General features: G+C 37.8%; 1 protein-coding gene across 2 annotated transcripts in view; it reads left to right on the forward strand.

Moving 5' to 3' along the window:
- BNC1 (basonuclin zinc finger protein 1) overlaps positions 1 to 15,402 on the forward strand; it is a 78,247-nt gene extending 62,845 nt beyond the window's left edge. For both annotated transcript variants that reach the window (XM_061446842.1, XM_061446841.1), the window contains exons 2-5: positions 7,193 to 7,295; positions 7,464 to 7,699; positions 8,922 to 10,849; positions 12,862 to 15,402. In XM_061446842.1, the coding sequence (XP_061302826.1) occupies positions 7,193 to 7,295; positions 7,464 to 7,699; positions 8,922 to 10,849; positions 12,862 to 13,543 (2,949 nt within the window). In that variant the 3' untranslated portion in view covers positions 13,544 to 15,402. The remainder of the gene's footprint in view (positions 1 to 7,192; positions 7,296 to 7,463; positions 7,700 to 8,921; positions 10,850 to 12,861) is intronic.
- Positions 15,403 to 18,896: the final 3,494 nt, after the last annotated feature.

An 18,896-nucleotide genomic window follows, 5' to 3' on the forward strand; every position in this document is an offset into this window, starting at 1 on the left:
AGCTACACCCACAAGAGAGAGATTTGGTCAAATTCTAGGCCCAAATTATCTTTGTTCAGCCCCACTGAGGGAGAGGCTAATGGGGTAATGCAACTTGCTGCAGGATCTGGGTTGTAAATACTCTTATTTATGTGTATGTTCAAGCTGTGGCTGTTTAAAAGGAGGTCAGGTTTTGGTATCTGACCCCAAATAAACAGTATGAATATATACATAAGGATCCAGATAATTAATGGGATGTATTCTGTGGTCTTATCTAGAAAATGTATTCAACTTGTGGCCTTTGTGTTCTTTTAGGAGTAAAAATCATAACATAATTTCCCCGCAGAGAAGGGGTAAGTGGGAGTTGAGTGGTATTGGCACCAGCCAAAATCTTCAGCACAACAGGTGTTGTTTGGCCTCTGAAACAAAAGATTTTTGTCTGGGTTTCTCAAAGGTTCTTGCACCTCCTGAGCTTTGTAGAAGCTAGTGTGTATGGTTGGTGCGTATGAAAACCAGCCCAGTGATTGGGGAGCCACTGTGGATTTAGGCACTGAGTTATGAGTGTAACTTTGTGTTTAGTGGCACTGCAAAAGGCAAGTCATGGCCCATCTTTTTCATTTGTCTCCTGCTTGGTCTCTTGAGCAGGAGACAAGAATTTTGCTAAATTATTTCACTAATAAGCAGTTTGTCAGATGAATCATCGAGGGCTAGCATTTCAAACATGTCCTCTAATGGAGAAGGTTGGAGCTATTTGGTCGGTGCTGTTTACTCTGTCACTTCCGTGTGCAACTTTTCTCTGCTTAATTAAAAGCTCAAAATATGGATACAACAAACTGTAAGGTCTGTTTTTGCTTGTTTGCTTCTCATGAAAGAAGTTTGTTGTTACTTATTATATTTATTAAATAACTGTATTAAAGGCAGCTGTTACTTTGTAAGAAACATTTTCTGTGAGATAAGACTGTGGAAATAGTGTGTGCAGCATTCAGTGTAGTATAATTGGTAATCTTATAGGGACCTTTTCCTTGTTTTAATACTTTTATGTAATTATTTTAGTCTTAAGTATTTTAAACTTCAGTATAGAAACAGCAGAGATTGCAACAGCCAGATGTACTTGCACAGGCATAAATGTCCATGAATGGAAATCCATTTGTTTCAAGGACTGAGGCAGGCAGTGGATGTGTATTATCAGTGATGTGTGACTTACCAGCATGGCTTTGACCTCAGCCATGACTGAGAACTGTAAACACATGATAGCAGAAAATACCACAAAATTGAACTGAACAAGTTCATGCCAAGTCGTAGCATGGGCCAAGTCTACCTTGTGCAGAGTAACTCAAAGCGGCCCTTGCTGTCAGACCTGTACACATGTAAGTGTGTTTCAGTGCACTATTGCTTGGTGTGTCTCTTTTCCCCATTCCCTATGGGTCCTCCCAGCTCTGCTTACAGGCACTGAAGGGTTTCCATGTTCTGTCCATCCTCCAGGCATCCCTGTTTCCCCTTTGAAGTGAGCATGTAAGGAAGAAGAAAATGGCCCAAAGCCTTTCTTTGAAGGTGCTGCAGGGGCTCCCCTAATGTTCTCTACAGGCAGATGGGATTTATAGCCTTAGTAAACTGGGAATACCTTGAAGCTTTCAAGGAACAATAGAAATGTAAGATATTTAATTTAAACTCTAACAGATATATCAGCGTGCATTTTAGGTTTAATTGTTGAGCTATATCTTCAGTAAGTACTTAACACCATCTGGAGCAGCCCAACACCTTTTGTGATTGCACTTGGAATATACTGGAATATATTTTAATTTCAGTAAACTGCAGAGAGCTCCACAGAGTACAAAAAGCTGACGTCCGTGTTTAGGGAGAACACGCACAAGGGCTAAATATGTACTATGGAGGGGACAGGGTGGGTACAAATACGTATGGGATAGATGATGGAAAAATGGTGTTGGTGTGAGACAGATAAGCACAGCTGAGTTGTGGTACAGTGAAAGTAAGGTGGACAAAATGTAAATTGAGAACTTGTTCTAAATCATGACAAAAAAGACAGTATTATTTATCAGTGGAATATATCCTTAGGTGAAGTGGTAGAAGTTGCCTTACAAAAAAAAAAAAAAAGGCTAAACCAAAGCTTTGCTCATTGTATGGTGTGGAAAAGCAAAGCATTGACAGAGGTGCTTAAGATAAAGGGGGTTTTAATTAATCTCTGCTTTCAGTGGTTGTTCAAAGGATTCAAACACAGAAGTAATCAAATGTAAATGGGTGGTGAAAAAGGAAGACTTATTTAAACTTTGCAACCACAAGAAACCCAGTGGATAACGGCACTAACAGGAAAGAAAGCAAATTGGCCAGGAAGGCAACTTCGCTGTCATATATAGTTACTGTTTTCTTTACTGAAAGGTGCACACAGATTCGGATTTGTCCTTTAGCTGTGGATTGTACTTCTAATTTAAGAGATAAATGTATCCATCCGTTTACTTCCCTTGCAAATCTCTTGCGAAGTGCAAGCAAGAAAGTATTTCCTAATAACCATACATATGTCCCATGTTTAATTTTAGTTCTGTAAACAAAACAGAGCTTAATTTCTGTGGATTATTCTTAATATGTGAGAAAATTGTTACCTGTACTCTAGGAAGTACAAAGACTTTCATGGTTTAGCTGATTGGCAGACAAAACCAAAAATCCTAATGCTTTACAAATTGATCTTCTTCCCCTATTATAATTCTTGGCTCTTCCTCCACAAGTGTTCTTACTGTAGAGCCCCTGCAAGTTTATTCTATAGAAGTGGGACATGTCCCTGTTTTTTCCTATAGGATATTTTCTCACCAGAGCACGTAACTTGGAGGGTTACATATATTCAGTGGAATTACTTTTTCTGGGAAATGAAGATGAGATGGCTATAGGAGATACAGCTTGTTGCTAGAAGAACATGAAAAGTTACGTCTCATCTAGTGGGAGTTTCACACATTTCTTTCATGTAATTCCTATTTTTATTTGAACCCTGCATTTTAAATTGATAGGAATTTCTAACCCCTGATTGGAAAAGATGTCCCTGTAACACAGCATCAATGGCAGCGTTTTGTCATTAATCCTCATAGCAGAGCAGCAAAGCTCTCATGCTTTTCATGGGATGGCAGTAGCTTTAAAATAGCAGTTTCTAAAGGGAGGGGTAACATTGTGCAAAGAGAACAAGGTTTTTTCTTGGGTGCCAGAAACAAGGGAGGCTGCTGACCTGTGCAATACCAACACTAAACACTACCAGGGTAATCTGGGACTTGCTCTTCCATTTTAGTGGTGTCTGCATTTGCAGCTCTCACTGCATGCAGAGAGCCAGACTGGCATTCCAGTGTGAGCAGAGATCTCTAACTCGGTCCTGACAGAGTCTTCAATACTTGCTTACTTTTTAATTTATTTCCCAAGCCAAAGTGCTGTCAAACCAGAATCCACTTAACACTAAATGAGATTTGGTACAGTTATACAGCCCTTCTCCTCTTGCTGCTTTGTTTTAAACCTGCTGTTAGTATGTTGCAAGCAAGAGTAGGTCCCAAAAGGCTTCAGGAGAGTATAGATGATCTCAAACCTGCTTAGAAATGAAGCCTGATTATATCCCACAATGAGAATGAATTTGTCCTATTAGCTTGTGCTTTTCTGTGAAGGCGGCGAGTGGGTTGCAAAGTACTGTTCAGTAAGTTTTAAAGCGTAATCGAAGCCACATCAATATCTGGCAAAGAAAGATGTCAGCAGTCATGACTTTCAGGCAACAGATGTTAAGATTTCTTTCTCAGCGATTCGTCGTTAGATGCTTTATAATGGCCAGTTTAATCGTTCATCTGTTTCTCTCGTAATGAGGAATTATTTGCATTAAAAAATCCGACATTTGGATTTCCACAGTCCTGCTGGTAAAACCACAGGAAATTTTGATCAGAATTTTCAACTCTATTAAAAAATAATACATAAAATGAAGAAAGTGTTGCTGATAATGGGTTTAGAAAGATCCATTTGTGAGGGAGAGAGTGACTGGAAAGCAATAACAAGATCCATGATGATAGCATAAGATCTATTTTTTGAAATATCTGCCTTATGTTTCTGGAAAATGACACTAAATTAATAGACCTAAATGAAAGGATTGAACTTTAAAAAATTTCCACTTTAATTTCCATCTACATTTCCAATCCTTTAATTACAATTCTGAAGTTTTACATGTATGCAATATAGAAAGTTATTCCTTTGTTCTATAGAATGAAATTGTATGTACATTCCACTTGTTAGGAAAATAAAGCTCATTAAAAGACTTGATATAATTACAGTACCTTAGAATAAGCATATAAAGGACAGTAGGATTAACAGGCAAAAGACAAGCATATAAATCTCAAGAAGTTTTGCCAAATTTCTCTTCATTGAACTCTGATATAAGTTAACTTGGGAGATAATCAAAGTGCATCTTCTAGAAGTGCCTTTTTAAGTTGAACAATGAATGAAGATTTAGAATTGTGACTCACTGATTATTTTAAAAGTTAATTTTGCCATGTTATATATTCTCTGTGACTATATTAACACAAATGTTGCCAGAGAAGTTTTAAGAGACACAAACTGGGTTGAGCACAAATGAAGGGGCAGGCTACCAACCTGAATCACGCATGTTTCTTCTCAGGGATTCTTACAAGCCATTTTTTAAATCAGCAGCAGATCCCTGATTTGAGGGTATACTTTGATATGTTGGCAGTATGCAAGCTAATTTCATCTAAGGCTGGTGTCCAGAAGCAGTAACATATTGACTTGAGAGGGGATCAGTTCCATATTTAGAAGAGAAGGGAACTTCACTCTGTAATAGCCGCTTTCATAGACATAAAGCAAAATGTCCTCCTTTTACTTTTTGCCTGTGCAGTCTTCTACACATATGCAGGAAGACATAATAAATACATGTATCATATAGAAAAAAGATGTTACGCAAAGCTCTGAAATGTGGGATTTTGTGCAGTATATCTTTCTTGTCTAAGTACACAAATCAAGAAGAAAAAATAGTTTTGAAGGTCACTGGTTTGCAGAACATGTCCAAAGGAAAAGGAATTTCAAAGATTTTGAAATCTTAATTAACTTATCATCATGGCAGCTTTCTTCATTGTGCATATTTCTGTTACTTCTTGCAGAAAAAGGAAGTAATCTTCTGTAATATTGTCTGGAGGGACTGCAAAAGATGCATTCGTGGAATTCACAGTAGTTTACCAAACCTAGCAGGGTTGCTTATGGTAGGGGTTCAGTCTGTGCGAGGCACAGAATATTATGTATGTACAGAGGGAGAAGACTTCAACTGCATTATTGTTGGATATTTTGTGATAGAAATGAATCAGCAGCCAACTGTGTCTTTTTTTTTTCCAACCTTTCTGTAAAAAAATTATGGCTTTTTGTTGTTATATGAAAGTATTTTAGCATCTAAGTGAAAATATATCCTCTATTAAAGTGAAGCCATTCACACTGTGTGGGGTATTGATGTGTATTTTATCACTTTATGGGGAACACAGAGTTTTTTCTCAAGAATTCAGTATTTTGCAATGGCTCCTTTAAAAGATTAAAGGCAAAATGATTCAGAGATTTCAATAGCCCTGTTGCCACTTGTTCTGATTCTTCAAATAAAGATGAATCTCAGCATCAAGTCACTGCAGTTTGGAGACGTGCATGTAAGCTAACTCCTCAATAAGCCAGCTACTGAGATTTTAAAATCTCAGTCCAAATCCAGTCATTTAAAGCACTAAGCATCCAAATATCCTGCACAAGCTTGTTTGTAATAGATTGTTGTACTTGTTGTAGTGTCTTGTTCTGCCCTTAATCAGTCAAATTCTTCAAACCTAAAGAAATGTGCATTGCAACACCCAGTGAAATTATCTTTCTCTTAATGTCATTTTCATTTTAAGCACCTCCTGCATTCATTTTCCTTAGTCTGATTGTCCAAAAACTTGCTTCTTTGTGTGTTTTTCAAAGCTGCCAATGTGGGGATGCCTGCATTGAAAAGAAGTTACTTTTCAAGTCTTGTCTTGCTTTTCTATGGGTATTAATAAGTAGAGGAAGTCCCCATTTTGCATATGACCCTTGGAGCATGAGTAGCAGCCAGTGGTGGGTATAACTGCCTTATTTCATATTTGCTGTCTGTACTTCAAAACATAACATGTTTCTTTAAAACCAGAAAATTGCAGACACGTTACAATTGCATAATCTTTTTTATTTATTTATTCCAGTGCAGACTTTCTGCACATTAATTTCTTCACTTTCCCTCTCTTAATAAATACTCCATTTATACAGGAACTATTCTCAGTATCAGATCTAAGCAATACAGAATCTTACAAATGCTTTGCTCTATAGCAATCCCTATGGTGCTTTAACTAGGACCTCAAAGTTGTCTGTCTGCCTTTTGCAGCAGATGGGCACATACAGAAGTAAGCATGTATTCCTGGAAGCAAGTTTGTTTCACCCTGTTGGTTAGGAATATCTGAATACTAATTTGATTTGCATTATAGATGACCTCGGTGAGAGTAAAGTGATGCACAAATTGAACTGTGCAACTGGTTGCTATTTCTGCGTGTTCTTTATTTTGCCTATTATCTTTCAAGCATTTCTCTTATCAAGTGTGACTGCTACAGTGTGTGAGGAGCTGGAGTACTTTTTGATGAGCTTTGTTACTGAGAAGCACTAGTGGACTCCTGTATCTTGGACAGGATACTTATCTTCTATGTGGATACTGCTGTACATAAGGGATGGCATCTATGCAGAGATAAGGCATTGCTCATTAGAACTTCTTATATTGCAGTACAGAGTTCCAGCAAAACTTTGAGTGGGACTTTCATCTGTATGTCTATTTTCAAACCTTCCTTGAAAAAAGTGGGCTTGCATGAAGATGGTAGCTGAGGTGAATGCACAAGAACACTTTATTATTGTTATAAAGGTGCTTCTGCCTAAACAAATCTACAGAAGTGTTGCATGTATGACATTAAATATTTTGTTTCTATAATATTCTAGTGTTCTATACGGTGTCTGATCCTCTTTAAAGCAGAGGTAATCTTGAATAACTCAGGTTTTGCCTAGGCTATTTCTATTGCACATTGATAGGTATGTGCTGGTATGCTAACTCTGTCTTCATGTGGATTTTATGGGTGGATTTTATATCTATACTCTGCACACTCTAGACGGTGCTTATATATTACTTATCATCCTTTCTATTGATTTCCAGGCTATCCGATGCACTCTCGTGAACTGTAGCTGTCAGTGTTTCAAACCTGGGAAAATAAATCAGCGACAATGTGACCAGTGCCGGCATGGATGGGTAGCACATGGTAATATTTGTTCTTGCAATCTATATAAAACCTTTTAGGATCCTCCTCGCTATAGCATGCTTTTTATGCCACCCCTCACCCCCCCCCCAAACCCCAGTATTAGTTATATTCAATTTTATCTATCTCTTGTGACTCAAGTTTATTTACATTTTGTAATTTTATTTTCAGCCCTGAGCAAGTTAAGGATTCCCAGCCTCTACCCATCAAGCCAGGTAGAAATAGTTCAATCCAATGTTGTTTTTGATATCAGTAGCCTCATGTTGTATGGAACCCAAGCCATTCCTGTGCGCCTTAAAATTCTGCTAGATCGGCTTTTCAGTGTACTGAAGCAGGAAGAGGTGATACAGATTCTCCATGCCCTGGATTGGACACTACAGGATTATATACGTGGATATGTGCTACAGGTATTTAGAGGGGCTTTTTAAATATACACATGTAATTCATAATGTGTTCTAGCTTAGTCTTGTCAGTGGTTTGCAATGTGTTAACAATGTGATACCTCTGAAAGGCAGTAATAGACTTGTACAAGCTTAGCACTGGAAAAAAAAGGGTGGATTTTTGGTCATTGCTCTCGCCTTTAGTCAGGCTTATCTGAAATCTTCCTACTTTGTTCATATCCATCAACAAAGGTAAATCAAGAGAAAAAAGAAAAGTTACTGGGAATGTATAAAAGTAAAGGCTTCAGAATTTGTGCTAGTATTATTTAAACAGGGAGTTTACTTTTATACGGTAGCATAATACATTGACAAATAAAATTGCCATCTTTTTAAACACCAGGGACAATGTTCATCTCTGGTGTGGTGCTACTGACCTTACTGGAGCTACATCAAGGATGAATTTGGCCCTATGTGCTTACACTGATGTTAGTCCTTGCTACTGTGGAAGTTACCTTTTATGTAAAGTAACATTATGATCTTAAATTATGACACGAATCAATATTTAATGGTCTTGATAATCTTGCTTTTTAGTGTTAGGATTAAAAATACGGAATCAATTACCTTGAACCTCTACCACATGAAAAATTTATAATGTTACGTTCTTCATCATCTTAGGAACTCTTACATGCACTGTGAAAAATCTCAGTAGGCCATCAAATACATGTTCTGTGATAAAATATTTATTGTAGTTATTGGGAAAAGTTAGGCATAGCTAGAGTTTGAAAGAACTCCAACACTAGTGTAATTACAGCTGTGCTCTGTGAACACTGGCAATAGATCAATACAGGTTCATTTGTTCTCTGATCTTAGTTGCTTGGAAGATTATTAAACTTGCTATGAAAGAATACTTGACTTAAATGAGGAGCTAAATCTTGGTCTGATTGCTCCATCTCTGCTGTCTGTACTTACATGATACTAACTGTTGTTCAAATGACGTGTCTTAATTTTTGTGGAAAAAAAATAGTTTATTGGAAAGTATTACTGTCAGTCTGAAAGAAATAATATAACTACTGTAGTAAAATTTGGAAAGAGGTATCACAGAATTGGCATTAATCTCTCATTAAATAGAGCAAGTTTATCATTTCACTAGATATGAAGTTTTAATCCCTGAAAAAATGAGAGATTCAGGGGAGGGGTTTTTTGTTTGCCTTAACTAATTTTGGACTCATTCAAATATTTTTGGCTTTAGGATGCTTCAGGAAAGGTGCTGGATCACTGGAGCATAATGACCGCTGAAGAAGAACTGGCTACTTTGCAGCAGTTTCTTCGTTTTGGAGAAACTAAGTCCATTGTAGAATTAATGGCAATTCAAGAGAAAGAAGGGCAGTCCATTATAATACCACCACCAACTGCCAATTTGGATATTAGGGCATTCATTGAGAGCTGCAATCAACACAGTCCTAATTTTTCTGCTTCCTTGGACAAAATGAGTCCCACCAACATTCATCCCTTTGAGAATATTGTAAATAACATGGCTTTCATGCTGCCATTTCAGTTTTTCAGTCCAGTGCCTCCACCTTTGATAGGTTCACCACCAGAAAGACATTTGATTGAGCAAGGTCAAGACCATAGCAGTGAAACTAAACAAGATGTTCAGATACCATTTTCTGAAAGCAGCTTCTTAACTTCTAGTTCTGCACCATTTCAAGTTGAAAATGAGAGGAGCATAAATGGTCCAGATGTCACCACTAAAACAGAAGATGATGCCCTTTTAAGTGATTCCAGTTCACATAATGCAGCAGCAAAGCTTGAAATGACAGCACTATCTCCAGAAAACAAAATGAAATCTGTTGAAAAGAATGGCGCTGGGCCAAGGAAAGGGCGTGTTTTCTGCACTGCATGTGAAAAGACATTTTATGACAAAGGTACTTTGAAAATACATTACAATGCTGTTCATCTGAAGATAAAGCACAAATGCACAATTGAGGGTTGCAATATGGTATTTAGCTCTCTGCGTAGTCGAAATCGTCATAGTGCAAATCCTAACCCCAGACTCCATATGCCAATGAATAGAAATAACAGGGATAAAGATCTAAGAAATGGTTTGACCATTGCTGGACCTGGAGATAGTAAAAGGACAGAGTTTACAATTTTAGCTCCGGATAGCAGAACTATTACCAGCTATGCCAGCTCTTGTACAGATTCAAAGGGTCAGGCTGGATTTCCCAGTATTGGGCAGAATGGTGTCCTCTTTCCAAACCTGAAGACAGTACAGCCTGTTCTTCCTTTTTACCGTAGTCCAGTCACACCAGCTGAGCTTGCAAATACTCCAGGTACTCTTCCTTCTCTGCCTCTTGTTTCCTCCTCTATACCAGAGCAGCTTGTTTCAAATGAATTGCCATTTGACATGCTACCCAAGAAGAAATCTCGTAAATCAAGCATGCCTATTAAGATAGAGAAAGAAGCTGTGGAGACACCAAATGAAAGCAGTGATGTTGCCAGTTCTGAAGATGATACACGTCTGCAAGTGGTAAGCGACGGAGAGCTTGAGACCTGTGAGCATAAGATAGAGAAGCGGGTGACCGACAGGGTGGAAAAGCACCCCCATTCAGGTAATTCATGGAAATCTGTCTCTGGGGTAGAGGGCCCAAAGTATTTTGAATCTGTCTTTGCACCAGATAACAAATACATCAAGGATATCTCTGAGAATGAATTGCATCACTATGAGAAAGAGGTTAAACCAGAAGAAAACCAGCCATTAAAAATAGTTTCCCATGAGATTATGTATGAAGATCCAAAACACCACCACAATGATGTTATAAAACCAATGACTGAACCCCCCGTGTATATTAAAGAGCAGTCAAAGCGCAGGATTCCTAAAGATGACTGCCCTGAATTGCAACACCACTTGCTGACCGGGGGGTTTTTCAGCACTTTGTCAAACAGGGGTGCTGCCATTCCTTGTTTTGAAGACTCTAAAGATATGGATCATGTCAGTCAACATGCACTAGGGATTCAGAAGGAAGAAAGCCGCTTTCATTGTGACATCTGTAAGAAGACTTTTAAAAACCCTTACAGTGTAAAAATGCATTTTAAAAATGTACATCTCAAAGAAATGCATATTTGCACAGTTGAGGGCTGTAATGCTGCTTTCCCTTCTCGTAGAAGTCGAGACAGGTAAGAAAATTATGAGCAAAATTGTATTTATTTTACCATCACAATGGAGCCTAATTTGAATTTAAAATGAGTGTTTGAGGAATGGAGCCTGCAAAGATTTTTTGTGTATCCTCATATAACAGGTACGATAATTTATCAGAACATTCATGAAATGAAAATCCATTGAAAGAAACATTTCCTTTCCACTAGACAAGGTATTAAATAAAGCCATGAAAATTTCATAACTGACAAATACTGCAATAGTTGAAAGAATACTTTAGAACATAAAGGGAAAGCCACAAGGGTATGAATTCAGCAATTTGCCAATAGATGCATGTGTGAACTTACATGTTTATTATGTACTTTCATGCGTATTTTAATATATACAGTGCTCTTTAACGAAAAAGCAATGAGATCAATTCAGGAAGTCTTCACTTGCTCTTGTCCTTGCTTTACTCAAGGATTTTGAACAGACTGGTGGGGAAAAACCCATAAGAAAAGTAAGATTACGCTATGTCGGTACAAAAATTAACATTACATGGTGCTAGTTGAACTAACACTATCTGGTGTGTATCCACATTGGTAGTGCTTTTATGTGTGATTGCATACTAATTCCTAAAGTATATCATGATTTTAATTCAGTTTACTGTTAGCTGCAGTCTTGTGTTGCTGTAAATCACTTCATTTCAGCCTATTGTATACATAGAAGCAAGAACTGAAGCTTTATTGTTGACTATCAGTTATGTATCTGAATTGATAAGTAATAGATAACAAACCTGTTAAAGTGCAACTAAGTGTTGTAAGTTTTCTATCTCTCCTGTAAGAGTGTTACTGCAGCTTTTGGCTGCAGGAAGCATGCCTGGATAGTTGTTCAGAGTGACACAAGGTTTAGATTGTCTGTAATCTGCTAGGAGTGCTGGAGCCAGCTGATGCAGTCCAGAGAGAGGATGAACTGGTCTCTGAGGACTGGCCGCTGCATCTGAGATGCACAGCTTCATCTGCTGCCTGCATCTTCCCAGATGTGAATTCCTCTCCACTGTAATTGTGATATGGGCCACAGGAAAGAAGGCCAGCAGTAGGATTTGCATTCACATGCCATGAATTCCTTTCTGCACCCATACATTAAGTTTTAACATAGGTGCTTTTGGAAGATGGTTTATAAAAAAAAACCAACAAAATAACAGAGCCAACTCACAAGAAAGTTAACAAGCTTTGTGCAAAACAGTAGTTATGTGAAACAACTGAGTTATGTGAAACTTTGCAGAAGTTTCTAGACGAGTGCTGTGACTGCAAGTGCCACATTTCTATGCACATTTGAACAGTTCACGGTTCGGATTAAACCATAATGGCAAAGAGAAAAATTAATATTTTCCCTGTCTTGCAATAAATTGAATCTCCTATCCAGAGCCTGGAAATTTTCAGTGAGCTGATTGGTTGTATTCAGTGGCCAGCAGGGATTTTCATATGTTTTGGTGGTTTTAAACTGAATCTAGAGATGCCCATTTGAAACCTGCAAGTTGCATAAAATGTAAAATTCCTTACTTCAAGGAAAATCCTGTCAAGTGAAAGCTCTGTACTGATGTGTACAGCTGCACCCTGGCACATGGTTACAGTATTTGAGATCATCAGTATTTTTTGCAGACTCAGGTGTCACTCCTTTCCTGCATTGTCCATTGGGAAAGAATCTTCTTACTGCCCTCAGTCCATTCTCTGGTCTCGGTTCAGTATGCAGGTTTTTGGTCTGTCCTCCAACTCTTTTAGGCCCAGCACTAGACCTAGTGGAGCAGACAGCTATCCACAATGCAGGAGAGAATTTGAAACATTGATTTCTGTAGAGTTATTTCTGATATATGCCAGTGCAAGCAAGTTCAGATCATCTGTGTGCACTCCCAGTGTGGCAGTTGGTCAAATTAGAAGTATACAGTTCATGCATGCTACTAAATATTGATTTTTTTCTTTGTTAATAATCATTATGAAACCGCTGTTAAGTGGGGCAAAACGCTTTCTTGCTAAGCTTGTCTTTGTTCTTCTAGACATAGTTCAAACCTAAATCTTCATCATAAGCTTCTGACTAAAGATACACTGGAATTCAACAACCATTTCAATGCAACATACCTCTTGAAAGACATGGCTAAGGAGTTTTGCCAAGATGTCTCTTTAAAACAACATGTTGGACATACTTCTGTAATCTTCAAAGGAATGAACAGAACAGGCAGCTTCGTTTTTCCAGTGAGCAAAATTAGAGAACCCTGTTCTGAGAGTTATGGATACGATCCATCGAATGATGGAGCTGTTCTGGATCTAAGCACTACTTCCAGCATTAAATCTGAGAGCAGTGCTCATTCTTCTTGGGATTCTGATGGAGGAAGTGAAATATGCACCATGCCCATGGATGATAGTGATGAAAGCTGTGAAGGACCCAGCCTAATGCCCAATGATGAACTCTACCAAGACTGTACTTTAATAGAGAAAGCTAATCAAAACTTTACAAATTTAGCTTCCAGTTTGCCGATAACTTGTCATATATGTCAAAAAACTTACAGTAATAAAGGAACTTTCAGGGCTCATTACAAAACTGTGCATCTTCGCCAGCTCCACAAATGTAAAGTCCCAGGTTGCAACACCATGTTTTCATCTGTTCGCAGTCGGAACAGGCACAGTCAAAATCCTAACCTGCACAAAAGTCTGGCTGGGTCACCAACTAGCCTACAGTAAGATCATGCTGATCTGCATTTATTTCTGCTAAGAATCATTTCAATTAAGGAATGTGTTAACATTAGTTTTATTTAAACTCATTTGACTGCTAGCCCACTCAAAAAACATGGTCAAATTCTTTTCTCCTGTGTGTGCTCTCCAGCAGTTTCATTTAGCAAAGCTTGGTGCTGTAGTTTTTGTGCAATTGTTTGGCTTGATGTTAAATAGCTAAAGCTTCCGTAAAGAAAAGAAAGCATCTTAGAAATGGGGGAAATATGGAGACATTAACTAAAGTATTTTTGATACCTATGAAGTATTACTTGCCAACAGTAGGAGCTTCAAATGAGAAACATCATCCCTTGTGTTTACATGTTAAATTAGTTGTTTTATTGTGGGAGAAATGAGTAAGGATTGGGGTGAGTTTCCTCTGGTTGGGTTGAGAGTTTTGGGGCTATCATTTCGTTCCTGAGACCATAGTCTGAAGCTGACTTGCAGTATTAGTTGAATGTGGTATTTGCATTTTAGTATCTCTCAAAATCCAAAAGATAAATTACAAATTCGGGAAGACTTTGCATACAGTTCAAATCTGAAAATCCTGCAGTCCTTACTCTTTAAGTTGGCATTTCACTTGGATAAAGATTGCAGTATTTTGGCTTTCTTAGCATTTAATACCATTTGCTTTGCAAAAGGAGGGGCTACCTAACTTGGCAGGGTTGCCTCAACAGATCTGAGACATTCTGATAAATTGTAGTGATAGAAGGAACAAATAGGTTAAGCTAAAATTTCTAAACCACAGCAAATGCATTCATAAAATAGAGGGGAAAAGTAAACCCTTTAATTTAAAATGCACTTTTTGAGTTCCACTTCCAGGAAAAGAGGTTTTGTTAAAAATAAATAAATAAATTAAAAGGGAAAAAAATACCCAAATATCCAAACTGCTCAAGAGTCTGAAGGTGCAATTCTATGCCTTTAAGAGACAGATAAAATGGATGCAGCAGATATCTTTCATGAATTGGCAGTTATTGTTTCTCCTACCAGTGGGAGATAAAACTTGTTGATCTTCGTAACAATAGAAGAATGCCTATTCTCACTCATACCTTCTTTTTTTTTTTTAATGAGAACATTGTTCAGTATCTGTTAAAACATTTAATATCTTTGTACTTGTCCCTGTAATTAACAGTATTCTGCATTATGTTCTGTGCACTTAAGGAGACTGGTCTTGCATTGTATTTAAAAACCACTTTAATATTTAATTTGTAGTCACATCATAAAAATGCTGCATGTGTACTTGTGGTGCATCTTCTTTCACTGAATCATTTCCAAAAAGAGAAAGAAATAAGAAAGCAGGTCTTACAGTGTCTTTTTTCTTTTCCTTCAATTCACAAGCTGAGATCTGTTGATCAGTTCTAGTATGCAAGCATGATATTGACAGCACAATCTGTACATATTATACCAAAGTGCTTACAGTATTTGTGGTTTCTAGAACTAGTCTAGTTTTCCAGTATAACTGGATCTTAGTCTTAATTCATTTTTGTGACTGAATAAAAATAGACTGAATTTCTGGATTTCATATGTATGTAGAAAGAATAGTACAATGCTATTGCCATATGTCTTGATGTTTAACTTATTCTAAAAAATACTATGGTATTGTAACCATTTCATATTGTATAAAAGAAACAAAAGTGGACTGAATATTTCACTAATTCTTTTGAAAACTGGTTTGTGTGTGAGTATGGGTTATGCAAGGAAAAAACATGACACAGTTGTAAATGTTTTGTGCTCACTAGATATGGTTTCCATGCATTGTGTAAAGTGATCTTCTATTTTTTTAATTTACAGTAGGTTTATGTGATATTTAAAATAATCCATTTGTGCTTGAAGCCATCAGGAAAAGTTATTGGCCTGAGGAAAGCTGTGCCGTTGCTTTGAGGTTTTGTGTTCTGCGGGGTTGGTGTTCTGGGACTTTTGGTTTTGGGTGGTGTTCGGCTGTGTTTTGGGTTTGGTTGTGTTTTTTAAATGGGAACTCATGTCAGTGGAGATTATGGTTTGAAAGCTAAGGGCACAATCATTACAGACACAATTGCTCCCCGCCTTCTGATAGTATAAATCAATGATTTGTTATCCAGCTATTTCAAGCTCTTTTTTTTTTATATATATATATATATAAACCTATTTGTTTAATCATAAACGGTGTTTTCTGAAACAAAGTGTGATGTAAACTGATGCTGTAATGCCCATTTATTTAGCTTTCACTGTGTACAAAAAGGAAACGCATTTGTATACCCTAATAATTTTGTATGTGTTAATAAAAACAAATAACAATGCCTCTGGTTGATTCAGAAAAGTAGGCTTTTGTGATTGAAAAAAAAAACCCTACTATTCCTAATTAAAAACAAAAAAATCTGAAAACACATTCCATCTGCAGAGAGCACTGTTTTGACAATGGTACTAATTTATTCCATAATAAGGAGGTGTCATTATTTTAACGAGCCATTAGAAATAATGTAATAAATGTTGCCAGATATTTTATTGATTTTTTTTTTTTTTTTTTTTTTTCCTTTGTACAGTAGGCAAGGGTAGAGATTAATTTAAATGCCATCAGCTAAACAGAAGGTAAATATCTCATTGTTGAGGACTGTGCTAAAAGACAAATATTTGGGGCCCTATTTATACTTTGTATTTTGGAAAGGGGATTTTCCTGTTATTTCTCAAAAATCTGGACAGGATGGGAGATTTGTCAGAATAGGCAAAGCCCTTAGTACTCTAGTACAGCATATGTATCTCATGAAGCATTTGTGTAGCTCCCTCCTCCTAATGACCACAATGTGGCTGGACCAAGCCTTAACATCTCCTGTTAGTTTTAAATACGTGTGATGCTTATAGCAGCCTGTATCACATATTCACCACAGATGTTGAAGGAAGCAACCTCACTTCAGAATAGTAGTACCATTCTTTTCTGAGCTTCTCAGAGTCGGTCTGGAAAGCTGAAGCAACTTCCACTGACTGAGGCTTAGTTTCAGAGATGTTTATTTACATCTGTGATGCTACCAGTGTGTAGGGTTGGAGGCTCAAATCTTTACCTGAAATAACTGGGCCTGCACATGCCCTCCTTTGCTACCCAAGTATGTTGCTCCATTTTTTTTATTTGTATCTTCTTTTTTTTTTTTTCCTTAGAAAACAAGAGCCTCAAAAACTAGATCCTGACATCTTTCTGTGATTCCAAAGGAGAAGGCACAGACGCACACTGCGGGGTAGCCTCTCTGTACGATTGAGCATCCGATTTCTCAGAATACAGGTATTTTGAATAGTTCTTGGTAGCAAGCTTATATCGCTCTGGAACAATGAGTGTCCTAGTGCTTACAGGAGTATTTGCAGAAATCCTTTTTGAATGGAGTCTAAGGGATCTGGTTTTATAGCTCCAGTTTTCTAAGTACTTTGAAAAGAACTGCAGCAAAACCAGAGGCTATTGTTTCTGATGAATCTTTAGTGAAGTTATACACTGTAAAACCCAGCAAAGTGGAGAAACAAGTTCTGAAAATACCTGTCTGATGTCCTGCATTGAATAGGGAAGCCTAAAAAAACAGCTAAACTAGTTGGATTTGGTCCAGGGATTTTTAAATAGGGTGCCAGGTCCTCCTTGAAAAGGGTTCACAAGCAGCTTCTGATTAGTCAGCAAGCATAGGTTTAAGAAATGCAGCTAAATACAACCCATAAGGATTCCATTCAGCCTGCAAGTGAGTGTCCATCTCCAAACTGAATTGAGGGTTTGACTCTGAATTGGGAAAAAGACAACAGTGAAATAAGAGAAGGAAGGCTGGATCAAAGAGGTTTTGTTCAGAGCAGCATTTATTGCCAGTCCCCCCAAGTTCGAGGGGATGGCAAAACAGTATATATAAGGTAAGGTGTGAAGTTGGATTAAGCACACATAGCATGGCCAAGTCAGCTTTTATCTACTTGGTAAACTGTTGAAAACCCTATTGAACAGTTTTCTGGCTAGTGAGATTTCCATATAACCTCAGCAAGCATGTTTCTGAAGGTAGACTGGTTTTTAATTTCCCCTTGCCTTCACCCCCACCCCTCAGCTCCCCATGCCTTCTGGCACTCCTTGGATTACACGAAGTTGCTAACTTGCAAATGTACTGTTGAAACATCACCCTGTTAAGCATTAGCCCTGTCAGCTCTGTTCGTTGTGAGCACCCTTCGGCTTTCATGTGTGTTCTACAAACGGGTGAAAGAAAAGTAATGCCATGAAGGGACAGTCCCTCACTGGTGAGCAATTCATCTAATTCTGCACCGGTTTAGAGCTTCACAGAAGCACTTGTAGCCCTTTGTGTTGTGTCTCTGTAGCTCCTATCCTAAACTGGTAAAACTGACTGTGAATTATTTGCCATATTGCCTATTGCCTGCTGATGCATGTGTTTAATAAGCAGAGAAGTTGCTTTTAACTCCTGAGTGCAGTACTAAAAGAGTTTTGTCAAACTTGTGCTTGCCAAAGTCTCTAGCAAAACTCTCATTAGTTTGAATTGTAAGGAGTACCATATATCACAATCCTTCTATCATTTTTTGATATTTTTTTTTTCCTTTTCAATAAATTGAGGTCTATCCAAACATGTCCTAAGTGTGAGCTGATTCTTTGCTTCAGTCTTTTAAATCTTTGGTCACTAGTCTTCTTGTTCTGTAGTTTCAGCTCATTTAGTGTAAGGATTTCCATAGTGGGTCCTCTTATTACTGTTATCATTAGTTCCCACCTCTACCACTCTTACGAAGCTTACAGATTGAAGTAGAGGCAATCACTGAAGACTGTACACTTAATGGGTAGTTGCAAGTTGGAAGAAGCTGTCAGGGTTGGACTTAGTTACCCTTTTCTGGGAAAGCATCTTGATGTGCTGCTTGATGTCCTCTAGCACTAGGAAACACCTAAGCCTTGCCTGTCATATGATGATATGAGTGAGAGAATTCAGTACTTTTGAAGCTTCCCTGTTGACTTTTTGAGGTTTCAAGTCAGACTGTGAGTTTCTTAAGATGTGTAACACATTTCCTACTTATTCCCTGCCTGCACATCTCCTACCACAGACTAGCATTTCTCAAGTCCAGAAGCCCAGCCTGCCTTTCTTTCTGAAGCCTAAAGCCATAAACCCAGCTACCAGTGAGGTGACTGTCAATTATGAACTGAACCATCCTGGATTTTTTTAACTTTCTCTTTGCATCCATTCAAATTCAGAAAGAGCTACTCAGAACATTTGTTCACAATCATAAACTGCAATGGCTTCATGATTTTTTTTTTAATGGGGTGCTTGAGTTGCACGTAACGCAGTATTGTAAAGGTCTATACTGAGCAAACTGCGCTGCAGTAAAGCTGAGCACACAAAAAGAT

This window comes from Pezoporus flaviventris, unplaced genomic scaffold (assembly GCF_033815535.1).
Source record: "Pezoporus flaviventris isolate CSIRO_AGI_PZ_B2104156 unplaced genomic scaffold, CSIRO_AGI_Pfla_v1 ptg000006l, whole genome shotgun sequence".
NCBI classification, from domain to species: Eukaryota; Metazoa; Chordata; class Aves; order Psittaciformes; family Psittacidae; genus Pezoporus; species Pezoporus flaviventris.